Source organism: Pelmatolapia mariae, linkage group LG10_11 (assembly GCF_036321145.2).
Source record: "Pelmatolapia mariae isolate MD_Pm_ZW linkage group LG10_11, Pm_UMD_F_2, whole genome shotgun sequence".
NCBI lineage: Eukaryota > Metazoa > Chordata > Actinopteri > Cichliformes > Cichlidae > Pelmatolapia > Pelmatolapia mariae.
Window position 1 is genome coordinate 33,327,910 of NC_086236.1, and position 27,092 is coordinate 33,355,001.

Sequence of the window (27,092 nt, forward strand, 5' to 3'; positions counted from 1 at the left end):
ATTTATTAACAGGGAACAATAACCAAGATGTGGGCAGAACTAAACATAAACCTAAACTGGGAAAACTAATACAAAAGGGAGGACATGGAGCGGGGAGCAGAGAGACACGGAGAAACACGGAATAACGTTAAGTACACGGAAAATTCACAGAGGAACACAGACGACGCGACGAGGAGCACAGGCAGACACGCAGTATAAATACACACATCAGGTAATCAGGAAATGGCACACAGGAGGGGACACAGCTGGAACTAATGGCCATAACGAGACACAAACCTACAAAGTAAAACAGGAAACTCACAGACTGTTTTACACAACCAACTGGGGACACGAACAGAACACAAAGGAGAGACACAACTCAAACCCTAAGAACAAATACAAAATCAGAATAAACTAGAAAAAGGATAATAATAAACTTAAAGCGCTGAGTCACCGACCCAGGACCATGACATGATGTACACAGTGAGGACTGTGCTTATTTTAAACGAGGCTTTTATGAGATCTATTACTGGCAAATGTTGGTTGATCCTGTCAAAGACAAAAGCAGCTTAAAGTATATGAGATTATTTTTGCTGTTGTGAAACAGTTTGAACGAACCGGAACAGTTCGTATAGCATTTTTCAGGCTGCACCAGTTGTCATCACAGACATGACATACAAGACTGGGGTTGCTCTTTCATGTGAACAAGGTAATACGGTAGCTGTCAGTGGGATGGCAGTTGCAAGCAGGTATGAGCAGGACTGGCCAGGTAAAGTTAATATTTAATTAAAGCCAGCCATATACTATTGGTCACAGTAACAGAGTGTTAAGCTCAGCATTTCACACATGATAGATTCCTCTAAAACTGAGAGTATTTACAGATTCATGTTTTATTGCTGGCCTTTATTATCTGTCAATGTGTGTTTTTTGTACTCATATTACCAAATTTTTAATGTAGTCAAGTAAACTCCTGATATTTTTATTTTCTTAGTCAAAATGCTGTACACAACAATACAGTATACAAAAGGCAGAGGTACCCTATTTATCTGCAACTGCAGATAAGTTACTATAACTACAGCATAAGGCCCCAGTAGTGAGGGCCTCCCACATTGTGTCAACTATAAATTCTTGTCTGCGTGAGTGATGCTTTCGGTAGCTATGGAAACCTAATATAATAGACCCCCCCCTCCCTCCTCCTCCCTGGCGCGCTCTCTCGCTCTCTTTCTCTCTCCGGTTTATCTCCATGTCTCTCTCCCTCTCTCCATCCCCAGCAAGGCTCTTCAGTCTACTTTGCGCATGTACAGACAGCCAAATAGAGCATTGCATCGACTCCAAGATGGCGAAAACACGTCTGGCTTGGCTCTTGACTCTCCTCTCAACTCAGTGTAAGTGCAAAAATTATTTTAACCGACTACTACTTTGTCTTTTATCCGCTCGAGGAAGGTGGCCGCCAAATGCCATCCACTACTACATCTGTTTGGTCGATTTTTCTTTTACACCAACAGTAAGTGGAAAAGAGAGTGCCTCAGAAGTAACCGTGTAGACTCAACTAACGTTAAACTTAAACCAGACTGACAGCGAGTTCGGTCTCTTCGACGTGAAGTAAATATAGTTAATGAAGTGACCAAATTAGTCGCCATTTTTAACTTAATGTCAACGCGAGTCTGGCAAATGCACGGCTGGAGTGATTGTTTGAAGCGTCCATTGTTACTGAAAAACATCGCTCAGACTACTCTCAAGTATTGATTTTATTGGAATAATGCCGCCGTTAAGAGGAGTGACAGATATCTACATGTAACTACACATCAAGAAAGCAGGGCTGTCTGAGCTGAACGTTCAGATCTTCAGTTTAGCGGCACATTTGGAGTCGCTAAGCCGACACGTTTTCTGTGTGCGCGTGTCCTGGCTCTGAAAAAGTTTCTCTACAGCATGAAGACAAACTTTTCTTTGGGAAATTAAACATGAATTAAGGCGGTTTCGTAGTTCGTGCCGTTAACTATTTAACGGCACGGTGATGAAGCTGCGGTGATGTTGGAAGTACTGACGCGAGATAACGGATTTTTCCTACAGCGGAATAAAAGCAGGCTGACCGCGGGAGGAGCCAGGCAGACCAGCAAAGCGTCCTCCACCCCCCTCCTCATCATCCTTCTCCTCCACTCCAACGCTTTCAAACTGCGACACGGCTGGTGAACCGACACAACCGAAATAAAATTAATTATTTTTATGCTAACCGTATCCACCTGAAAGTCCTCATAACTTTATCAGTCCGGTACCTAGAACAGAAAAACAGACACCTGTAAGAGCGGAGCGGTTTGTTTAAATATTCATGCGCGAGCTCCTAGTTCCTTTACACGTTCCTCACACGGTTTGACGATATTTGTCATAAGACAAATAAGTCATATTCATTCATATGATTGTACATAAATTTAAAATTTATTATTTGCTCAGAGCCGTGGGGAAGGGCCTTGAGGTTCAGGGTGCTGCTGTAGACGGAAGGTGTTTTACGCTTGCGTGGTGGTGGTTGGGGGGGTACTAGACTAAAAATTGTTAGTATACTTCATACACATTTTTATTTAACAAGTCTGAGTCTGATTTTCAGTAAATATTCCACTCATCTAATGCAACTGGAAACTTAATTAAACACAGAGTTGTCTTCCAACGAGCAGACCCCGAAGCACAAAGCAGACAAGAATAAACCAAAACAAAGATGAACAGATCCAGCAGTCTGTTCCGCACAGCCAGAAAAACACATTTTAAACATCCTGAAAGGACAATAATAAATACTCTGCTCTGTGAAAAGGTTCACACACCAATGAGCAAAGTCATTATGAAGCTAGAAAATGGTAGGCCAGTCTCTGAGGTTCAGTTTGATTGAAAGTTACTGTTCAAAAAATGTGTAGTGGGAAAAAGTTTGATGGCTGAAACGGCTCCTCGGATGCAGATAACATGTTAAACCCACTGCCAGTGAAAGTATCCTTGCACGGTGGTGGTGTGTAATACCAAATAAATACAGGGCCAGTATTGCCAGTACCAATACTGGTACCAGTGCTTTTAACTTATAAAGGCAGCTTACGAAGGGAAGAGCAGTGTGTAATGATTTATAAGATGAATCATGATCGACCACTAAATCACTGATTTTTAATTTCCACAATAATTAGTTCACACAACAAAACACAACTTTCAGCTATTCATGTATTTTGAAAGTGGGGTTCTTTGCAGTGTAAATGTGCCTGTTTATAAATCACTTTGGCTGAACTTCTGTTCTTTAAATGTGCTGTAGGATAGACGCACTAAAAACACACACTATATTTTTTATAGTGCATCTTTGTTTATATTATATTTACTAAAAAATAATTTAACACAATTCAGTGGGCTACATGCTGAACTTGGAGGATAGAGACAAAGCGTTGATCTAATGACAATACCAGGGTTGGTATCGATCTTATCGATATCTGGATTGACCCGCCCATATCTGTTTTGTGAAGGAGTGGCAGGCTCCTGAGGGCCTCAAAGTCAAAGTTCTTCTCTGAGGTGGAACAAGTAGACAGCAAAGCAGATAACGACGTGGCGGCTGACATCAGGATGCTTTCCTGAATCAACTTGCCTCCTGTTGTTTTCTTTCTACAAGCTGGTGCTTTACCAAAAAATGTTGAAATTTGTTTCTGTGACCTTGTTATAGCTAGCTAGCTATTTCAAATGATGTCACTAGGTGACTAGGCTATAATTAATATAATAATAAAATCGGTATAGTAATAACAGGAAATGTATTTGCTCCACTGGTTTCATGGTGTTACAGTGATGCAACAAAATACTTGTTGCTGCAGTTACTTTTAGAAAAAAAATTCTTTCTCACCATCCCTTGTTGTAACAACATAAAAATACAATTTAAATTTAGATGGATTTTTACAGAAAACTGACTGCATCTCTGATATGTATCTGTTTTGTCGTAGGCATTAATTCCTTCCTTAATCTCATTTTTATTTTATTTTATTTATTAGCTTGGTGAAGAAATGCAACAAAATGTACATAATTTGATGTGTAAATGATTCAGGAAACCTTGTTTTCGTGAATGCCTGAGAGCTTGGTAAGAATCTCGTGATATGAAATGGGTTGCTGGTTTTTCCCCTTAGATGTGAACAGACATATTGATCAAAGGGTACAGAAATAAGAACCTTTCCTGTGATATCGCATGTGTGTGACTGGGCTTATTCTCTTTGCTTTATTTAGGAGCAGCAGTGAAATCTGTTGCCGTGCTCTCAGCACATACCTCCCGGCTGTGTGCTGAATTACTTATTTATTTACAATATATTTCAAAGTCAGTACTCTTAATGAATGATCCCCTGTGAAAAGTCTGTGACAAGGCAGCACAACTGACATTTTCAGGGGAGGACAGTGAGCCGGTAAAGATTGAAGAATTTCTTTTGTCTTGCCTGGACGGGGCTTAGCCATGTGGTCTCAGTGGCTCCCAGCCTGCATCGCCACTGTCTTTAGAAAAGGAATGAATCTGGCTAGACAATCTGGCCACAAGCCATCTTATGAATTACTAATTGGTACTGAAAGGGTTTGATTCCTAATAGGTACCGACTGTAATTAGAATGCTTCTTGTATGTTGAAAAAGCTCTGCTCCCAATTTATTTTGTGAAGTTTTAGAAATTGAGCAGGACTCAGTGAGAAATGAGTGTCACTAGCTCTGCTTTTGCTGTTGGTCACGCTCAGTGTTATTATCTGTCTCTGTGAGATGTGCTTGTTATTTTCTGTTCGTGGCATTCTTTGGGTAGCTATCATCCTAATGACCACACAGCCCTAGTCAGCCAAGCGAACGCTAAACCCAGCTCGGGCTGAACACGGCTGCACATATCAGCCCAATCATCTGACATCAGAGGGAAAGACGAGGGGCATCGTTATTTTAAGTACACATGCTTACAGCAGACTTTCCAATCTGATCTAATGGAATGCACTGACGTTTTCCACTGTTGGCTCCACCTGAACCATTTCACGTAAAATATTCCAAAGAAAGTGCTAGACATCTGCCAGAACCTTCCTGCCAGCAGCACAGCCAAGAAATGTGTGGAACTGGAAGATGCTCAAAGTGGATTAGTATCAATATAAACTCTGAGATCACAGGCTCACTTTTATAAGAAACACTTGTGCAGAGCAACACACACCAAACGCAATTGTTGCATTTTTAAGTTACATAACTACAGCCTCGTAATTCACTCACAAACATTGTATTCATGTAAATGTTGTTACCTGGAAAGAGACTGAAATCGTGCAGATGGTTTTAGAGGCTCATTTAACCAGCCTTCACTCTTGAAGTATTGCAGTCTCTTCCTGAACAGCTGACATTTTTATGAGTCGGCAGACTGCTAGATTGTTGTTAAATGTGCTCTGCTGATAAGTCATTATGTCACTCTGAGAATTTTGAACATGGGCTAAGCCACACGTAATTGGACCCCGTTATGCTATTTAAACATTTTTGTGAAAAGAAAAAAGTCTTGGCTCTTTATTTGTCAGTTGTCACGGCAGGACTCTGACTCTGGCAGCACCCTGAGATGAATGCTGATAGTAGCTCCCGTACAAGCTGCTTGCTGTCAGATGCTTCTCTCCCCACCCAAAGCTTGTGAGCAAATGTTTGGAGCGCTCTCTGAATGGCATGGCTGTGGCCCCTGTGGACAAGTCTGATACAGTCTGACATTTTACTAATGGCAGAGTAAAACGGGGCAAACAAACCAAAAGGAGTCCCTTGCTACACAGCATTTGCCTGGTACGAGTCGAGAGTCTGTCGCTCCACACCCTTGAGTGAGAGGTGCAATACCAGCACATTCATCATGGTTCCAGGAAGCAATTATGCATTTTTGTGCTTGTTGCCTAACTGGAAGTTGTGTAATAATCTTGACAAAAAAATCACAATTCATTCCTGTAAGTCAAGTGGATATTTGTGCAGTCCCTCCATGGGATAAAGTGGAAGTGCCACATGACTCTTAGTGTGGAATGACCTGAAACAACTGTGCACGAGTGGGTGGTGGTCGTGGTGTTTTGAACAGCAGCATAACCAGAAATATGTGCATCCCTCCTCAACCTGACTGCGCGTTAGCAAATGCAACATTCCAAATAGAAAACATATGTAGACAGAATGCCGTACATCACATGAGCACCGACTGACAATCACAACCACCTGTTTTCCTTGGAGATAAAACGGACCACTGCTGATGAGCCGGCTGACCTCACCCAGCTCATCAGCAGAGCAGAAAGGGGGAGGACAGAAAGCTGGCCAATATTGTTAGTTGAAGGCATTCATCAAACATCCCCTGAGACACAAATCCACTTTAACTTGACAGATAGAAGGATTTGGCTTGTTGTCCTGCTCACATTTATTCTCACTGTACCTGAGCATTGAAGATGCTCGGGTTAAAAGGTAAACATAATGTTCCAAAAATGGCAAAAAGCATGTGCATGCTTCAAATGTCAGTAAGACTAGCATGAGAACCAGCCTCCAGGCAGCTCATGCTCGCCAACAAAACAAAATGAAAATCTTGATGGCCTCGGTGGGTAAAAGGAATGTAAAAATTCTGGCTTTGTTTGTCAGCATGGTCCTATTTTCAACTGGAGGTTTAGACAAGGGAGACATTCATGAGAAAAAAATTGCGTGTGGAGTATTGAGTTTTGGAAGTTATGGCTCTGTTGTGATAGCAGGCTAATTGGTTGTTTATTTTGACAAGACATTATTACCGGGTGTTTAGGGTGTTTTAGATAAGCAGGATAATCTCCAAGATGAGTCCTTACTGGCTGCCAAAGCTAAGGATGGCAGAAGACAGGCTTCCTGTTTGATTATCTCTCTTTGTTCACATGGCCTATGTAGGGAGGAAACACCACGGCTATTCTCCTGCTCCTGTGTTCACTGGATTCTGCTGGAGTACATCAATAGTTCAAAAGGGACCATATCGATCAAACACTGGGATGCTGTCAGCTTAGTGAAGTGATTAGGGGTTTCATTAATGACATGGAAGAGGCAGTGAACTACATGTGGCTGAGCCGCTTGCGCTCGGAAAGGAAAGAGCTGGAGGCTGTGCTCCTGCTCAGAGTCATAACCAGATAATCGCTCCGGATTCATCTTTTGTTTACCAGGCTGTAACAAAAGGGCAATTACTGTCTAAAAATAGCTGCAAGGCAGCGTCATCAAACAACCTCAGGTGTTTGATCATAGTTCATTCAAAACCACATCTACTATCAACTGTGCACAAAACTTGCATGTACAGTAGCTTAACAGTGTCCCAATATGGTCCCTTTAGTTCTCTCAGCTTTCAGTTCAATAAATGATATAATATAACAGCAACAGTTGAAATAGAATAAAACAATGATAGATAACTAAAATCTTAAAATCAACCCTAAAAGTAGCCATAGCTTGGCTGAAAGTGAAGCCGTCACATTTTGAATGGGGTGGGGCTGTAGACAAGTGTTTACGTGTCTTTGGACTCGGCATAGTTTTTGTATTGAAAGAAAATGAAGCAAAGGGACTTCAGATGTCACAGGATAAACCAAATAGCTTTAAAGAAATCTGTGTTTTTTTTCTGTTTGCTGTAAATTTTATTCTCTGAGTGAATTAAAAAAGATTTCAGCTCATCTGATGATGTATGCCACAAAAATAACATTAGATATTAAGGGAGCTCTGCTGAGATCCTAACCTCTTTGTGTGAGAGTATGTATGTGTGTTATCTTGTGTTGTCTTTAAATGAAGTTGAGTTGGGGTTTCCCAATTCTCTAACTAAAGCTTCCAGAAATGTTGAACATGACCTTGTGCCTCTCGGTACAAGCTGTACCGGGGATGAAATATGATGTTTGGCTGTTTTGAGTACAGAGCTTTTGGAAGTTCCCCAGTTTCTGTTATTGCTTGGAAAATGAGAATAAGGTGACAGGATGACGGACTGCATGTATGGAGCATTCATCTGTGCTAGGTAACAATGCTGTAATTAAGACTAGTATACCAGCACGTGTTATTACAGCAAGAACTCCCTTTGCTACACAGGAGCAGTTGGGCTTAAAGCTCATTTCCTTTTCTCACATCTGTTAGTCTGTAATTACAAGGAGGTTTCTACACCTCCAGCCACCACCTCCGGACTAATATCAGGCCTGCGTGATGTTTCTGTGGAGGTTGAATGGGGATCTGAGTGCACCTGCCAGACATGTGGTGTCTAAATAAAAGCATGCGGCACCTAACATGGGATTAGTTAGGCTGGCCATGAAAGTAAAGCTCAGACCACAATCAAAAGCAGTCAGTAATAACCATCTGATTTGAGTGCCTGCCCACGTGAGCTAATTGCTCAGCTGATTCGATTCAATTCAATTTTATTTGTATAGCACCAAATCACAACAGCAGTTTCCCTGAAGCACTTTATTTTGTAAGGTAAGAAGAACCCTACATTAATACAGAGAAACACCAACAATTATACAATCAATATAAGTGAGCACTTGGCAACAGTGGGAAGGGAAAACTCCATTTTAACAGGAACATTGCTGCTGCTCTCTCTACCTCAAGGTTTCCATGTTTGGAAGCATGAGTAGGGAAGCACTCCCAGCATCATCATACCTTTCCAGATATGCATGTGGTCCCAAAACAGAACATTACCACTATTTATAAATGGCTGTAGATAGAAGCCTTAAACACTATAGAAATGCTGGACTTTATTAGTGATCCTGGGCTGTACTGTAGTTTGTTTAAAACATCAAGTGAATGTTAATTCTTTGGGGTTGGTCTAGTCAGTTTAGTAGTGATGCTAAATATCAGAGGATTTCATGGGAGTTAGTGGCATCCACTTGGAGGCACTGCAAAGTGAGTTTTAAACAGCCCGGCACAGCAGTGTGGGTCAGTCAGTGAGCAAGACCAGGACCTTGACGTTTTCAGCTTTAAAAATGAGGTTATTCATTACACACTGGGCAGTTTAACAATGTTAGAACAACGTCCAGCATCGTCGTTTTAAATGATAAGAAAGTGTTTCAGTGCGTGTGTGACAGAGAAAGAGAGAATATTTGTTTTACACCAACATCACTTCATTAGGACATAAATACTTCAGGTAAAAAGGTCAAAGTTCAGCATCCAGTCATCTGCAGAAATTCTTAACACGATCTCAAGTTCATCCTAAAATAATGCAGAACCCCAGAGGTGGCAAAAGTACAGACATTCTGCACTTAAGTAGAAGTACATATACTTGTGTTAAAAATACTCTGGTCAAAGTTCAAGAACTGATTCAACTTCTGTCCTCAAGTAAAAATTAAAAAAATGTACAGGTTCTGAAACGTACTCAGAGGAAGAAAGTAAAAGTAGCTCTTTTGACGACGTTTCTACCAGCTATTTTTGTGAACTGCTAACTGAACCTTGTGCTTTAATAATGTAATAAAATTATAACAATACATTACAAATACAAACTTTATATTGTTCTAATGTTTAATTCTAATGAATGTTGTACTCCTCTTGAATCAGTTTCATAGAGCGTAGGTAATCACTGAAGGGAGGGTTTAATTAAGATGATGCTTAAGAATAACTGTCCCAACATTAAAGATTCCTGTTGAGGGCAGAAGTTTTCTTCTGAAAGGACTTTGGTTGACCGCAAGTACAGAAAACGGTCTTTGACTCTTCAGATGAAACAAAAAAGCACCTTTCTTACATCTTGTTTCCTAAATCTACAACAAACAGGCAAGCAACAGGATGTGATAGTGTCTAGATTTTATTATTTTCTGAGATTCAATGAGATGCAGCTTCATCTTGTTGCCTGGCAACCGCTCAGAGCCAAGAAATATTTTCCAACCAGAAAAATACCGAATCGAAGTGGTTAAAAAACAGAAATTTATGAAATGTCATTAAGTGAAGTTAAAATGCTGGGGGATTTTGTTACCACAGTAATTCACTGGTTTCGGTCTTTGTGCCGCTTGCTGTACAGAAGACTGGACTCGATCTTTCCAAGTTATCACATAGGAGTCTAAAAAACATAAACAATATTTTTAATGCAAATTCCAAAAGCTGTATCTATTTGTGATCAATAGCTGTGGTGCTGTACAAAGCCCACCAGCACTGACAGAAGTGCAGTTTGCGTTCAGCTGACTGGACAGATAGCGTGGACAGATTGTAACCAGACCATGTGGCCATATGGTGTGAGCACTATCCCTTCTGGGCTACTTAGTGATAAATATGTTGAGGCTGCACTGGAATTGATAGCACTGTTTGGCTGCTTTAGAGCTTACCAAAGTATCTTGTTGTAGAAAGCAGTCCAAATGGCATTGATCTGAATGTTATCGATTTCTGTACACCAGTGGTTTTTCGGGTCAGAAAAGATGATGATGATGATGATAGAGACCTTCATCTGTGTGCTCTTTCTCAGCATCCACAAAAAAAATGAAGTGTGGGGAAAATCTACCCTGGGTCTAAGTGTTGGTGTATGAAAGTAAAATAAATATTTAAAGAAAGTGAAATGGTTGATATGTAGGCGCATGAATGGAATTTCCTGATTATGTCACAAAGGATCATGAATGCCTGGATCAGCCTCGCTTTTTAGGTCTTTGCTTTGAATTATGCTAGAGCTGAAGCTCAGTATACACAGCGCTGTTGCCACATGTGTGTCAGGGCATTCTTTGGGTAAGTGAGTGCCTTAAATATTTGTCAGGATGCCAGACATAGGCGACGAGTTTGTAACATGGTGGCTGGCCCGGCTGAGCTCCCATAGAGGGGGCTTTGCATGTGGCTCTGCTTCGTCTCCGTGACATGGAAAGCTAAGGAGGGGGGGGAAAAGGAAGAAGCAATTTGTGTGGATTTCACTGTGACTCAGGAGTTTGTCAGGCATTCGTCATGAATGGAACAGATGGTTCAAAATGGCCAGGTTTATAAGACCGAAGCATTAAGCTGAGACTATTCTGTAATTCTAGCTCCTGAACTTAAACGAAGATTACACAAGGCTATCCACCCAAAAAGCACTTACAAGAGTTCTGTAAATATTAAATTTCAATTTTAAATACTTTACTCCACCTTAAACTGAACTTAATGAAACGGAAGAAGAAAAAAGGGGTAAGAATTAGAAGCAGAGGAGGAGCTTGTAGATATTTCACAGCCTTTCTGTTTTAAGGAATTTCCTGTATTTATTCCTGTAAAGATAGTAATTAGACTAAATTGAGAGTTTGTCTACATTAAACCTCATATCCTGTATAAGAGCAGCTTTTTTAAGACGATGAGGTTATCTGCTCATTTCCTTTTATGAGGGTGTTCCACTTCCTTTGTCATTATCATAGCTAAAATGGCAACTTCAAATGGTTCCACGTGCAGCAACAGTAATTCCAAACGATTTTCGATGTCAAAGTTACACCAATTAGGACGATAAAACATATCAAATGCCTTTGTTTAGAGAATTTTTGGCATTAAATGGTTCTCAGCTTTAACTTGATATCTGAGTCTTTATTTGAGACTAGTCAGTTAGTCAAATTTAATTTCCTCGTTTTAGTCGACTAACGAGGAACATCCCTACACCTGCAATGAATGATTTGGGCACGTGTAAGCATTAGGGGTGCAACGATACACAAAATTCACGGTTCGGTTCGGTTCGATACTTTGGTGTCACGGTTCAATATTTTTTCGATACAAAAACATGTTCATGCTTTTTTAATTTGTCATTTATTAAAATTATAAATATATATTTTAACTCAAAAGTACAGTTTTTAAATTTAATGTTGCTGAAATGACAAAGTAATAAAAACATAAATATCTCATGGAGAAATCCCTCATCTTTGGAAAAGAGAGTTTATTACAGAAAAATGGCTCTTTCCAAAATAAAAGCTATACTATACGATTCTTCTGGGGTATATTCTCAGCAGCATATTAAACATATCAGGTCCCCATAAGGAGAATCATGTGCTAACAGCTGTCTAAATGACTCGGGTAAAGTCTGTAGCATGCGTGCTTGTTGTTTTTGTCTGCTTCCACTTGTCTTTGCACTAGGATGATGTCGGAGTAAATGTGCAGTCATATTCGTTGTGTTCCCACTAGTACCGTCAGCGTTAATCTGAAATGACGTTAACGCCACAACACGGCAAATCTCCATTAACGAGCTACCGCGGATCGCCCCGTGCATGGGGGCAACACGTTAACGAGCAAACTGCGCTAACGCAGTAGTTCCCACCCATGTAATTGAGCATTGCGTGGCACATCCGACATACTGTTTTACTTTTGTCCATGACGCGCTTACCTTCAGGCTCATACTTCACATGAAAACCAAGATAGTTCCAAACGCAAGATCTGAATGAGGGTGGGGGAGGTTCAATTTGCCATGTTGCAACGATTAGCTTCTGTCTTGCTAGCTTGTGCTGCGCTCAGTGGATCTGCGCTCGACAGTGCAGCCTAGGCGGAGTAGTCGAACGCAGATCCACTGAGCTCTCAACACAGACAGCATTGTCAGAAGAAAAGTTGATAAAATAAATTAAAAATTTTGTATTGTTCGATACACATGCGTACCGAACCGAAAGCACTGTATCGAACGGTTCAATATCGATACGAGTATCGTTGCACCCCTAGTAAGCATATACAGTACTGAATACTGGTTACTGAGGTACAGTTTCATTAAGCCACTCTAGGCCTGATTTATTTAGTTCAGTTGTGTTTTATCGCTACTGCATTGGTTTCTAGTGATAGAGCCGTTGCATAAAGGAAGCTAACATCAAAATAGTTTGATTGTTTAGTTTTTTCAAATAGCCATAAACTATGCTCAAGTGAGGTGAGAGAGCTGAAAAACCTCCACGATTGTTTCACTGTTGACTTTTCTCTTTGTCTGTCCAGGATCTTTGTTCATAACTTTAGCAGTTTAGGTATTATGTGGTTTCTAAAATCAGATTCAAATGGTCCAAGAGTGTTATTAGCGTCCACCTTTTGGTTCTTTTGGAAACAAAATGAAGCTATTTCCTGAATGCAAACTTGCCTGATATAATGACCAAAAATCACCACTTTTTAGAAAGGGCAAAATATAAAAACCCAGAGGATAATGCTGCGCTGTTTTTCCACACAGTACCAACAGGAGAGATCTTGCTGAGGTAAAATTTTACCTCGTTCTTCAAGTGCTTCACTAGATTTTACATTAGTGGCAGGCCCCTGCTTGCCTTGCTTATACTGAAAAACAAAGCCACTTCTGAAAGCTATTCTCTTAAAACCTAAGAATACAGAGAGCACAGATGTGTGGCTCCTAAAATATTCAACATACAAAAGCAAAAAGCCAACAAATAATTTATTGAGAAAATAAAAAAACAACAGCAGTAAGCAATGAGAACAAAAGCCATGTAAAGTTGATGGTGCGCCTCAGTATATGTATATTCCTTTTGTGTGAGGTGAAACAGAAGGAAAACAAACAGCAAGCCACAGTCCTCTGTACAGCCAGCGCACTCCACCCCGAAGTTGAACCCAGAGCCCCCTCGCAGCTATTCATGCTGGCCCAATCTAGTATGAGCTAGAACAATGATCTTATGGTTTCTTAAGCTTTTTGGCACAATTTCAGAGGAAATATATATTGCTTTGCTGACAAGCCTCTCAAAACGGCCTCCGTCCAGCTAGCGCTCAAGTGTAATGAACCCCCACCCCCCAACTTCCCCCTCTACCACCACCGCCCTGTCCTTCCCTTCCCTTGTACAGGCTCACTCATGTGGAACTGAGCGACTGTACAGTTTTATCTCTTATCATCAACACTCAAGATCATCAGTGTTCACATCTGTGGGCGGTTTCCTTTGGGGCGATTGCTATCATGGTAATGTTCAGTGAGAACTGCTCTGCAGAGAGGAATGAGCTCTGAAGGACTGCTATGATGTGCTGGTATCTAACCCAAAGGCTCCAATCAGATCTGAGTAGAACAAGCCTTATGAATGGAACTAGACCACTTCTGTCTGTTCTATTATATTGTTTCCCTTAGATTATTGAGATGATGAATTTAAGCAGAGTGAGTTGTTATCATGGCTTATCGGGGCTTTGCCTGCTGGTTCAGTGCAGTAAGTCTGTTCTATTCTACGGTCTAACTTGCAGTTATTACACAGGTTATCAATTCTAACCCACAACTGAGTCATTCCATAGTTGCACTGAATGTGAGCAAAAGCATTATCATTTTTATCGCTCAGAGAAGAGACAGAGATACATTCCACAGGGTTTGGATTTCATTACTGCATCGAGCGGCAGATGTGTGCAGGTTTTTGTTTTTGGATTTCATGTAAAAACACCAGAAAGTGCATTATAAGCTGCTTAGGAATACATTTCTGATTTCTTACCTATAGGGAAAAGAGATTCAATTTATTGTTGCTTGTTTGCTTTTTTTTAACTCATTCTCCTCGTATTAGGGGCAATCGACTTTGCTATGATTGTCACGAAGAGCAGACTGATCATGAACGAGGCACGTGTTCCATACTCGGCCTCAGTATGCAGGAGAACACTAAGTAGTTACGCTTGACGCAGGCAAAGACAGCAGGTGACTGAGGTCGCCAGCTGTCCTCTATTCTTACCATGAAAGTACTTTTAGATCTTTGCTTGTCCATTGTTCCCAGGACCAGTAAGTTGTTCTCCACTCACGTGCGGCACACCTTAGGACTTTCCTTTGCGACTGTATACACAGTGGCATAGTTCATGTAACAGCCTGGAAATAGAATGGATGTCACGAAGCGGTCGGTCGCTAGACCGTCTGTTGCTTTTGTCTGGCATTTCCCACGGAAACCCATCAAGGATTCCTCCCTGAGCAGGTGATGGAAGTGCTCCCTCAGAGTGGGAGCGAAAGGGAGGGGAGTGGGGGAGTGGCCAGCAGCAGGAGGCTCAGATGCTTTCTCTCCCCAGCTGTTGTTTAAGCAGCATTCCCTGTCGCACAGCTCAGCCACAGCCAGCCTGTGCAGTCTATTTGAGTGTATAGTATGCCTTTGCACGCATTTGTTGTCTGAGTGGGCTGCTCGCTGGCAAGTTCTTGCTTGGGTTGCACACTTTGATGTCAAAGTATTTAGTTTAGTTTTTCTTTCTCTCTCTCTTTTGACCATAGGCATATGACATAAACAACTGTTTCTTGAAATGAGTAACAGTCAGGGTTTCCTTGCAGCTATGTGTCTTGCAGAATGTAATGTTTTTGTTTCCAGAATGTGCTTTTTGACAGCAGGCGTCTCCACCCTTTTAATTAGAAGTGATTTCAGATTGGAATAAACAGTTTTTAGATTTATGTTGTGACTTTTTTTGTAAAGCCTTGCACTGGTAGTAGTTTCAGTGTTTTAAAATGTTATTGGTCAAGCATTTGAACAGACAATAAGTAATCACTTTAATCAAACGCCAGAGCTTTCCAAAGACTGTTCCAAAGAAACAATGAGAACATTGTCGTTCTTTTCCTACGGATCATAACCTTGTCCCACTGCTTCCTTCATTTAAAGTCAAAAAATGTGGGGCAGTCCCCTCAATACTGCCTGCCTTTCAAAGCTCATTTCACCTGTGACCAGTCATTCCCTACACAGTGACGTACTTTTGGCGACCTCACATTCTGCACTCCTCCTCATGTCCGCCACGTTAGCGCTTACTAAGGAACAACAAAACAGTCAGAACAGCTTCCCACAGGATTATTCATCATGCAGTTGTCACAGTCTGCTGTACAGGAAATCTTTGTGAGCACGTATACCTTTGCAGCAGTCATGTTTTTGACCTCGTGACTCTTTACTTGACTGTTTGACTTTTCGGGGGATTTTGTGTGTTTTTTTTCTTTTTCTTTGTCACAATCAGCTGACTCTCTCTTCTGCCTGGTGCTAGAGATTTGAAATGTAAACAACAATCGAAAACGCTAAGTACACTTTTCAAATCCCTTAACAGCACATGGAGTTTGTTAATTGAGATTAATAGCCCCGTGTAGAAGTATTGCTGTGTGCTGTAGCTAGATGGCATATATCAGCTTTTAGTGCTAAAGAAGGGCACTTCATGACTGAGTTGTCTGTTGAAAGTCCTTCAGAGTTTTGTGAAATAAATTGTACCCATAATAAAATATTTGAGTGTTTTTAAATTGTAGAGAAAGAAAAGGGTGCTATTGTCTCCAGCAGTGATCGGACATACATCATTACATCAGTCTAACTTCTTTTTCCTGCATTCTATCCTCATCTGCACAACGTGGCTTTTGTTCAAGGAAAGCAAACAAATGCCAGTTTAAAGGAAGCTATTGTTGTAACCATAGACTTTAGAAACACTGTTTTATTGAACTGATAGCATCTTGATGACTAAGCTGAACCCAGCGGGGAGGCCCTGTTAGAAGAATATAAAAGCTTCCTGTTACCACGTCGTACATTTTTGTGCCACACATATTCAGGTGAATAGTTCAAGACATTCCATGTCAGTCGTATTGTCTTTTAGCATCCATATTCAGCTACTGTACAACAAAACATACGATTTTGCAAAATAGCATTTGACAAAGATCTGCTTCAGATTTGATATTGGTTCATCCTCACAGACAGTATTCTGTTATGTTCTGATCTATTCCTTTTAGTTCTGTGTTCTGGCTTTGCCTTACGCAAAAGTTTAACTGGAAGCTGCTTGGTAACATAACATATTATTGTCAGCATCGTTATTATTTCACTTCACTTGTCTCTTGTCAGCTCAACACATGACACATCCACACACATGTGGGTGTGGAGTGGAAGGAGAGAGTAACACAACTAAATAGAAATAACAGACAGCAGTATACAGTAGTAGACTCTCAGTTTGAGCTGAAATTAGACTAATTAAATACATTGGGTGAATAACACCAATTCATTTTTTCTCTTTCATTGTATTTATAATGTGTCTTTGTCAGTGTTATTTTACTAAATACCAGTTCAGTACATTTTTGTTTTTGAATGTGTTTATTAGTTGTATTTTTTTGTTGTTGCAAATTTTGTAAAGCAGAGAGAATTCTGAGCTTGTCATATAAATCAAAGACTTATTTCCAGTTCCCTCTTCAGTATTATACATTCCAGTATCTGGTACTGGATTGTTACTGGCTGAAAACCCAGTTATTGTAATGTATCAGAAAAGGAGAATGTCAGCTTGGAGAATTACATTAGAAATGTTTCTTCATTGGCTATATTTGTTTCCGTTATAGGGTATGCAGCTCTTGGCCAGTCTGCAGTTTGCTGTTAGGGTTTGAAGACACATTTTGGTATATTGACATTATTAAAGCAAAGCAGTTTCTCTCCTGATGCCAATTTCTTCTTCCATTCTTTAATTGACTTTAGAATACATGTCATTTTTTTCTCCATACTCGCCAAGTGCGCCTACTTTTAGGGTATGATTAAAAAATGGCACCTGCCTGTTGCCTGGGTCTCTGCTTTTTCCATAAACTGCATTTTTCTTCATCTTCTTTTGTCTTACACTTCAATGCAGCCTTAAAATTTATGGAATAAACGGAAAGCTGCAAGGCTGGGGGAATATTCGTCCCATGAAAACAGTCAGAATTTGAAGTCAGCATAGTTATACAAATTTGGCACGTCCCTAAAAGCTACATCACAAACCACCCTTTCATTTTAGCCCACAGCAGGCATCCTTGGAGCACGCAGGAAGTCAGGCAGATTAAACCTTTTGGACCTGCTAAGTCAACACGTCTCTGCTGCGTGGTGTTGTGTTATTGTTCCGTTGTCAGTCGAGCCTTAGCTCATCGTGACCGGCTACGCTTACTATCCACGCACTCAACAATGAGCGCTTATCTCTGCAAGCTGTGGCAGAGTGGATCAGCTCCCCCACCTCTCTGTCACTGTGTTGGCCAAATAGGGCATTATTAGGTAAAGGAACTGCTGGCTGGTCAAAAAAGGACCTGTGTTAATATGCCAACATCCAGATTAGCTTGATAGCTGCAGATGCGAGTGTTTCCAGATCTTTATATGTTTTGGGGAATTATTGGTTAATCCTTTATGGTGTGCTGATGGATAGCTTCGGAAAAAGAGGAATATTTCTGCTGAGGATCAAATGTGTGTAAGTGGGTTGTTAGTATACAGGGGGAGGGAGGTTATGGTGTGTGGTTGAAGGAACAGGCGGCAGAACGTTATCCAGGGCTTTAGCACTGTGTACTAGTTCATTGTTGACTTGCAGGAAAGGATATGGGTTACAGCACAGTAGCAATAGTTATTTCTAAAAGCTCGCTCTGGTGATCAGTTAAAATGTCGTAACAATCATTGGATTCCTAGAATTGTGAAATAATTTTACCAATAAGCCTGTGCTGTAGCCATACAAATGTTTATTTTCATCATGGTTGGAAAAAGCCTGCACGGAAATTGTGTTCCTAATTAGGATTAAGGAAGGGGTCGGGCAGCCCGGACTAGAATGCGAAGCATTTGCAACGAGCGCCGCTGATGCCATCTGTGCGGAGTGTGGTGAGGAGCTAATTCTGGCACTGAGTGTGGCGTGATTTAACACAGAATTTCGTGGTAGCAGCTCACATTCAAGCCTGGGATTTGACTCTGACTGTAGCCAAAAAAACTGTTACAGGGAGTTGAATTAGCCCTGACCCCCTCCTGTTAGATCTCCTTTAAGCTGACGCCATGGAGCTCCCCAATTCATCTGGACGTTCAACATGTGTGGCATGTCAGATTGCTCGCATAACAGAGATGCTGTGCCAGGGGAGGCCCGCTCAGCCTCTTGGCCTTGTGCTTCAATCTGTTTTGACAAGGCGTTGTCACTGTCTCCCTCAAGAGGCTGACCTAGGCTAGAAAAATGAGCACCCAATTATTTCGTCATGAAGCATGGTCAAGTTTTCTCTCGGTGACCGTGAAAGTCAGGCAGAGCAACTCTCGTGTGCACTTCCTACCTGGGAGGGATCCTAATTAGCAGGCTGCTGGTGGTTGCTGCTGACAGCTACTATAAATAGTGTCTGGGCATTTGAATGCTAACCTGTTCTTACTCTGTTGAGGAATAGCACACCAATGTAGGTTGCCCAAGACACCTGTGACATCTCTGACATCAGTTGACATTTTAAAACTAACAGATTTCTATGTTAACGTTTAGAATCTATGAAGAAATGCACATTAAATACACCTATTCAGCCCAAATATGAAAACCACAGCTCAAGTCGATAATATGGATTATGTCATCACAGTGTAATGTTCTGTTGGAAACTCGATTAAAACTCACTGAAGTCAAAGGAGAAAGGACATGTAATATCTGTCTAAACATTGTTGCAGACCAACAAGAAGACCGTGAAATAAAGGGCCTGAACTCCCCAGATCCTCAGGTAAACATCCGTGGGCACAAACAACACCATGCCTGATCAGTGGCATCCCCACATCCATGGCCACAGGGATTTCCTGCCAGCCTCACGGTGCCAGACATGACAGGATACTGCAAGGGGTCCGTGTCAAACTGAGCAACGCTTTTGGGGGAATTTCAAGAGATCAGTAAAGCTTCCCTTTCAACAGCATTGAAGTATTAAACAGTTATCATAAATGTTAACCTGGCTAGCACACTTGTTAATTTTAGCAACATTTACCCCCTTAGCAATTGCCCGATAGCGACATTAGCCATCTGTTATCATTAATATAGAGGCTAGTGGGCTGTAGTCAGATAAAAGATGAATAATTATTGAAGGGCTGAATGCGTCGTGGTATGAAATATTGATTGGATTGCCACCCGGAGTGTGGAGAACTGATCCGAGCAAATAAAGAGGGAAATCCAGAGTAGACCAGGCCGATCAGAAGAGCACAGCTGATGTAAAATCAGCCTGTGACCAGTTCGTCTTAGTATAAGTAGTACCACACGTTTCCATAATGCTCTTCTACAATAATTAAGCTATTCAGATGTTAGGTACTGTGTTATTTGTTGGCTCTAAAATATATTTTAGCTTCATGATCTGTAATGAAATAATCTAATTACTTTGTAAAGCAAATGAAACCTCTATATTAGCTAAATATAACTTATATTTGGGAAAATTAGTGGAAAATTAACAAGTTAACTTTTTCCAGATAAAAGACTTTTTTGCTATTCTGTTGTTGCAGGATGGGGTCAAAGTCTTCACCGTGGTGGTTATCAGGTATCGAGTAGATTCCTGCGTATCAGTATCAAGTTTAAAATTCTAGTACTGTAACGAACCTATTGCAAATGTGATAGACACAGTCGGATTGCTAATATTTTGTGCTCAGGCACCGAGAGGAAGGGTCAGAGTGTTTCGGAAAAGAGTGCAGCACTGGAATTACTCTGCATCACAGATACAAATCGATGGCATATCAGGATCTTACGACTTGATTTTCAGTCAAAGAATTTAGGTCTGCACTTCCACATTGTGTGCGTTTGATGGCTGTGGCATCACAGCACCCACTGACCATTTTTCTGATTAATTAGGCATTCATTCACTCCTCGAGCCTCAAACTGTGGCACAAAACAAAGGTCTCCATTGGCATGCAGGGCCGCTGGGACCATGTGAAGAGGCTGTGTGACACCAAACAACTGGACTATTTTTATACAACAGCCATCTGATTATCTTAGTACCAAGATGTTTCACATGACTTAATGAATGAGTAAACTTATCACTGGAGATCATTCAGTGAGGGTTAATCATTTCTAAATGCCTTGTTGACCAGATAAACTTGGGCAGCACACAAGGCTCATGTTTAAAGAGTGTTTGCAGACTAATAGCAAAGTGCACAATGCATTTATATGCATTTATATGTGCTTCAGTATTCAGACAGTAGAGCCATGTGATTAGTTCTCCTTCAGCAAAAGACCTATTATTAGATAAAAGCATATAATAAGCATATAATATTGTGTGTGTGTGTGTGTGTGTGTGTGTGTGTGTGTGTGTATATGCAATATTATGAGTCAATAGACAGGTTATTCTACAGAATCATGAGGCTGTTATATATCTTGACATTTTCTATATGACTGATTTATATCTTTAAAGGAGAGAAATAAGCACAGTGCTGTTGTCAGTACCTTTGTGTCAGCTTATATTTTCCTGCAATTTATCAGGAAGGTTAAATCATAGACACATTGGCTAAAAATCCTGTTTTCAATGGGAACAAAAGGGCTACATAGGAAACGGATAAAGTTAAGTTCCCCCAAGCACCAGACGTCCATGGATGTTGTTTTCTCGGCTTAATGTGGTCAGTCAGTCGTGGCCTTTATTTAGTCCAAAAATAGTCACTGAAAATTGGGCCGTGCTTAATCCATGAGATTTGATCCAATGTAGCCCAAGATGGGTCCAGTAAAAAGTTGCTGAGAAGACAATTTGGTAGACTTCTCAGTAGCCTTGAAAAGTGAAAAGGCGTGTTATCAGATTGTTTAGAGGACATGACGTAAAAGAGGCTTCTTTCTAATCCAGCGAACCATTTTGCACTGATTTGTCATCTTTCACAGTTCTGCTGGAACATAACTGTCTAAGAAGACCATTTCTGAGACGTCCTATTACACCTAGACGTTTTTTTAAAAGTTGAAAGTTTTATATTCAGCATTCACAAGTTCTATCGAAAACTGTTGAGTTCACAAAGAGCTCTAAAATCTGGAGTGCACATCTCATATTTTGGTGGTATAGTCCCACATAAGGCCCACATAAATGTACGTACCGTGTAACATGTGATGAAAAAGGACTAAGTATTAATATTTTACAGTTTTTAAACAAAGAAGAAGTGCAAAAACAGAAAGACATCCATGTACAGTTCAGCAAGGTGCAGGAGACTGTCAGCATATTTAAAAGAATAAAAAACAGGCAGCACAAAACAGTGTGTTTTAATCTGATCTAACGTGTCTTAAATAGAGGAAGGGGTCTGGGAGGGTTCTCTGCTTGCTTTTGTGTAAAAGTCACTGCATGCCTCTGCTCTTAGGGACTTGCATTCTGTTTTCATCATTTCTAAAATGCTGATTTTACAAGGATTTTTTAAATGTTTTTATAAGACTGGAAAAAAGATGGTTTTTCACATTTCACTCAAACATAAGCATTGCTTGGAAGTTCTAAATACAAATTTTGCTAGGTGGGATTCTCTTATGAGAGATTGAAAGGTGAGACCCGAGTCTTCTAAAAGCTATTAAAAGTTGAAAGAGACTTAAAGGGTGGTAATGTGAGGATAATGTGAGTTGTCTTAAATGTGTCCATGTTTCCTAAACTGTTCTTGAATCCCTTAATGCGGAGCATTCATTGCAGTGACTGCCATAGTGGCAAGTGAAAGGCACTGTAAGGTGGAGGAGAAAAAGTTGCTTTTCCTCCACTCTGGCCCAGTCCTGTGAGCCAGTCATACTTAGCTTGAGGTTAAAGTGAGAGCAGGCCAGATGTAGACATTAACACTGACACAAAGTGACAGGTTCCCAGGCATTCAGTGACACCATCGGTTCCTCCCCGTTCCTCACCCCCTCCGTCCTCTCATTGGCTCAGGCCGAGTCTTTGACCCTCCTAGATCAGAGGGCTCACCAACACGAGACCTAGTCGGACTTGTAGACCATGGCTCGCAGCAGCCTCGTATGTAAATGCGGAACAAATTAGTATACAAGTCCTTGTAGGGAAAAGTAAACCATGTTTGTGTGCACCTGGAAAAGATATAATCTATTTGAACTTTTAGTCAGACAGAATGAGTTTATTCACCAGGGGTCGAATAGTTGGTGGAAATAAAAAGCTTGTCTGAAACATCGCTCTTAGTCCAGGATGAGCAGGCTAGAGGGTGACTTAGTGTAACCGTCAGTATTCCTGGCTTTATTTGATTTAAATGCATCGTTTTAGGAAATAAGGACGACCCTTTTAAGTTAACTTTTTTTTTTTTATCCATACCCACAAATGCAGATGGATAAGCATGTATCTCCCTGACCTCCGCTTCCTGCTCTTTGCTTTCTGTTTGCTCCTGTGCTTATTAAAACTGATTGTGTCCAGACCTCTTAGCATTCTGTACACACTCTTGGCCTGGACACTTTCATCTCTGAACATTATGATTCTGCAGGCTCAGTGCCACTTGGCCACAGTACAAGCCACTGTAACTGGGCTGATTCAAAATACTGGAAAATCTGAAGAGGCCTTTACCTTAAAGGAACAGTTCAGCCTATTTATGTGCTGTCCTGTAAAGGAACTTAGTTTCTTACTGTTCGGATGTCTATATGATAAACGTGAAAATACATTCTAGCTTAGCACAAATACTGAAGAAAGGATGATGAGTTTATATGAATGCAATATTGTATTCAGTGTTATTTACTGAGCAGATTCTATTTTATTGTTTAACAGAGCTAAGTTAGTTGTTTGCTGGCTGTAGCTTTATCATTTAAATGTGAAATTACACCACTAAAACTACTTTGAGCAGCTCTCTTAATCATAATGGGTCACCACAGTGGGATGAAAACATATTTGATTTGTCAGATTTTTCCTTCCTGTCACATTTGTGTCTCTTTCTGGGATCAAACTAAGGAGCTCCTGTTATTGGGCGGTTGTGTAAACCACTATACTGTGGCGCATCTTAGCTTACCTGCTAGTAGTCTGTTAAATTGCCTTGTTTTTTTTTTCACAGAACCCTACCAGAAGCACATCAAATCACCCAAACAACATTACATAACTTAAGTTAGTGATCCAGTCTGTCACAGAGTGGATCCACACAGTGGTCTGGGCTCTGGGGAGGCCAGTCCATGACTGATCACGTTCCACTGTGTGTTTTTGTGTCCATGTATGATTTTACTGGTGGTGTGTTCATGATCATTTTCAATCCGACACTTCCACATGGTATTATAGATCAAAATCTGATGGTACTTTTTTTGCATTCGTAAATCCATTAATTCTCACGAGATCCTCAACACACAGGAGGGAGAGGCTGATGATTCAGGCTTGCCTTGTAGCCTCAAGACATGGGTGCCTCCCAGTCACCATGAACTCGTCTGTATAGCAAAGTATTCTAGAGTGAAACATGAGGCCATCTGTCCAACAGCTAAAGCCTGGCTGAAATTAGGTCACGCAACAGAACAATCGTCCGAACCAAACCAGCTAATCTACAGCAGAATTGCTGTAAATCAGAAGAATCAACATGTTGCAGTGGTCGAATCACAGTCCGAACCTGAACCTGACTGAAATTCTGAGACCATGAGATATAAACATAAACAAACCTCAAAGAACTGAAGAACGGTGGACCAAAATTCCCACTGAGAGACTGATAAAGTCATAATGAAAATCCATCCATCCATCCATTCTCTTTCCCTTATGCTTTTCAGGGTCGTGGGGGGGACTGCAGCCTATCCCAGCTGTGTTAGTGCGAGAGGCAGGGTACACCTCAGACACGTCATCATAATGAAAATGATTACTTCAAATTATTGCTCCCAAAGGTGTTCAACAAGCTATTTGGTGTACTTAGTTTTACACAGGACTGTATAGCACACATAGACAACTCTGACAGTGATACAGTAGATTAAGTGAATATTGTAATATAGTAAATTACAAGCTCGGCAGGAGAAAAACAGGCCGTGTGTATGTGTGTGCGCATTGTTGTATGTCTGGCTCAGAGGAACAGACATCAGTCAGTGAAAGATTGTTGAAAGACATAGGTTCTCTCCGGTCGATAGAAACTGATTTTCCCAACTGATCAAACAATGAGATTACACAGCGATGCAACATTTTAGGAGTTATTCCTCTATAATCTCCACATGTTTTTTGAGAGCTCACAGCACACATAGACCACACCAGTGGCTGGGGATAAGGTTTATGTGGCACACCAGCCCTGTTGGATGGCCACAGCTGTGACAATACAACCTGGGGTCATGGTTCGTGCCAGCAGCCCTAAAACCTTTCCCTTGTAAGAAAGTTTCTGAGATCTGTTTAGTCACTTTCTCCCACAGCTACCAAAACAGGTGGGATCCTGTCAAGCACTGGTCATCAGTCAGTGGTAGGAGGGAGACAGCGACTAAGACAGAAACAGAATCCAGTTACTATGGAAATATCAGCAATATTGCTATGGGAACTGGAGCACCAGAGCATGCTTTGTCTAGGATCGAGCTGTAATCGTCTCTGAGAAAGAAGCTTATGATAATATGCGATGCTCTTATGAATTAATTTGTCAGGCTTTGTGTCCCAGCTGAAATCATAGACTTTTATCAAATGGAAATTAGCATCTCCTCAGGGCAGAGTATGCACAACATGAGAGAGAGCAATACACTGTTCAACTTGGTGCTTACTTCCAGTCAGGGCACCAGTGTCTCAGTCCATAGCTTAAAGAGCTATGGACTGAGAAATATTACTGTGTTTACAGTTTTATAACTCTCATAGAACTACTGGGTACTATATAGAAGTTGTATAACGAATAACAATGTAAAGGTGCAAAATAACACAAATCTGTGACTACAGACTATATTATGTATTGTGTTTGTTTTACTTTTAGTAGTAAGTTGTCCCTTATGGTGACATCGGTATAACCCAGTCCTCTAAATGTCATGGCACACTTGGTGTAGTTTTATTCCTTTCAACACTTTAAAAATGTCACTCTTCCCTGGTTTGACCTGATCCTGCTCGGAGCTTATGTTGAACTTTTATGCACACTGACCACAAATGTGCCAGTCATGTGCCAAAACCAGTAACCCAGTTTGTATGAGAATATAAACTGGGTTACTGGGCGCTTTCTGCAAAGAAATTCCAACAGAAACTCCTTAAAGTGATGCTTCAGTAAAACCAGAATCAGAACTGTCTTTGCACAGTGTTAATTGTGAAGGGCATGTCTTTATTTGGCTCTCTAATGCTACAGTCACATTAGGCAAAACTAGACCATGTGCAATAACTTGTTGCCAAGGGAGGAGGTCTGCCATCGCTCAGTCAGTTAAAGCAACGTTAATGTGTCATAAAACAGAAATAAAACTAGAAAAAGTTGCATTTCCTGCGAAAATGCAGTGTGAATGCCTCATATTGCAATCTGCTGAAAACAACTGAAAAAGCAGAATTATCTGCTGAAAAGAGGTGTAGAAGCAGAAGTGCTTGCTGAAGCGGGCTGTATGTGAAAGGGTACACTGCAGAGTGTCAAGAAAGCAGAGTACATGTAAGCAGGGAACATGTGTGGCAACTGTCCCAGGTAGGATTCGAACCTTTGCCACCGGGTCTCACGGCAGCTGCTCAGCTCACTGAGCCAAACCAGTTCTGGTCCTGAACAAAGATATGATGAGAGAAAAAATGTGCACTGTGGAGCAGAAGCTGAAATTTGCTGAAAAGAGGTAAAAATGCTGAATGTTCAGCAAAAAAGAGATAAGGAACCTGAAAATTGTGCTGAAAAGAGGTGAAAAAGCTGGAAATTGTGCTGAAAAGAGCAGAAGAGGCTGAAAATTGTGCTAAAAAGCTAAAAAATTGTACTGAAAAAAGGTAAAAAAGGTGAAAAAGCTGAAAAATTGTACTGAAAACAGGTGAATCAGCAGAATTTTCTGCTGAAAAGAGGTTAAGAAGCAGAACTTTGTGCTGAAAACAGGTGAATCAGCAGAATTTCTGCTGAAAAGAGGTAAAGAAGCTGAAGTTTGAGCTAAAAACAGCTGAAGAAGCATGAATTTGTGCTGAAAAACAGTGAAAAACTGAAAATTCTGCTAAAAAAAGAGGTGAAAAAGCTGAAATTTGCATGGAAAAGAGTTTAAACAGTTGAAATGTTAACTGAAGAAAACGTTGCCATAAGCAGGATTTGAACCCGGCCCTCCTGGTCTGAGAACGGCTGCTCATCTCACTGAGCTAAAACATGGCTCAGCCCGGCAAGCAAAACTGGTGATCACACTGAAATGTTTTCCCATTCAGCAAAATGTGCCAAAAAACGGCATAAAAAGCTTAATATCTCAAAAAGTATAAAAGTTATGAGCACCAAAAGATATAGCACGCTTCAGCAGAAGGAGCTGAACAGTTTAAAGTTTGAATGGTGAAAATCGGCTGAAAACTGAGGGAGGAGTTAACCAGCAAAGGTCGGAGCAACTAGAATAATAAAGTATAAAGAGAAACAGGAACTCAATAGTGTGAATGCCCTTGAGGCATTCACACAACAAGTTGGCAAACATGTACAGCCTGTCTAGAAATAGGAAATCTGCAAAATGCTTCATGTTACAAATCTGTTGCTCTTTATGCTCACACACAAATTCACATTAAACAGAAATTTATGTTAACTACTAAAGTTCAGTGTCCAGCCAGAGCCTCAAAGATGTGAGGCCTCAAAGATGTGAAGCTCTGACT

The 27,092-nt window shown here is 40.8% G+C and overlaps 1 protein-coding gene across 1 annotated transcript in view; it reads left to right on the forward strand.

The window, feature by feature from the left end:
* The first annotated feature begins 1,246 nt into the window (after positions 1–1,246).
* jam3b (junctional adhesion molecule 3b) overlaps positions 1,247–27,092 on the forward strand; it is a 39,364-nt gene continuing 13,518 nt past the window's right edge. The window contains exon 1 of the mRNA XM_063484761.2: positions 1,247–1,364. Coding sequence (XP_063340831.2) covers positions 1,316–1,364 — 49 coding nt within the window. The 5' untranslated portion in view covers positions 1,247–1,315. The remainder of the gene's footprint in view (positions 1,365–27,092) is intronic.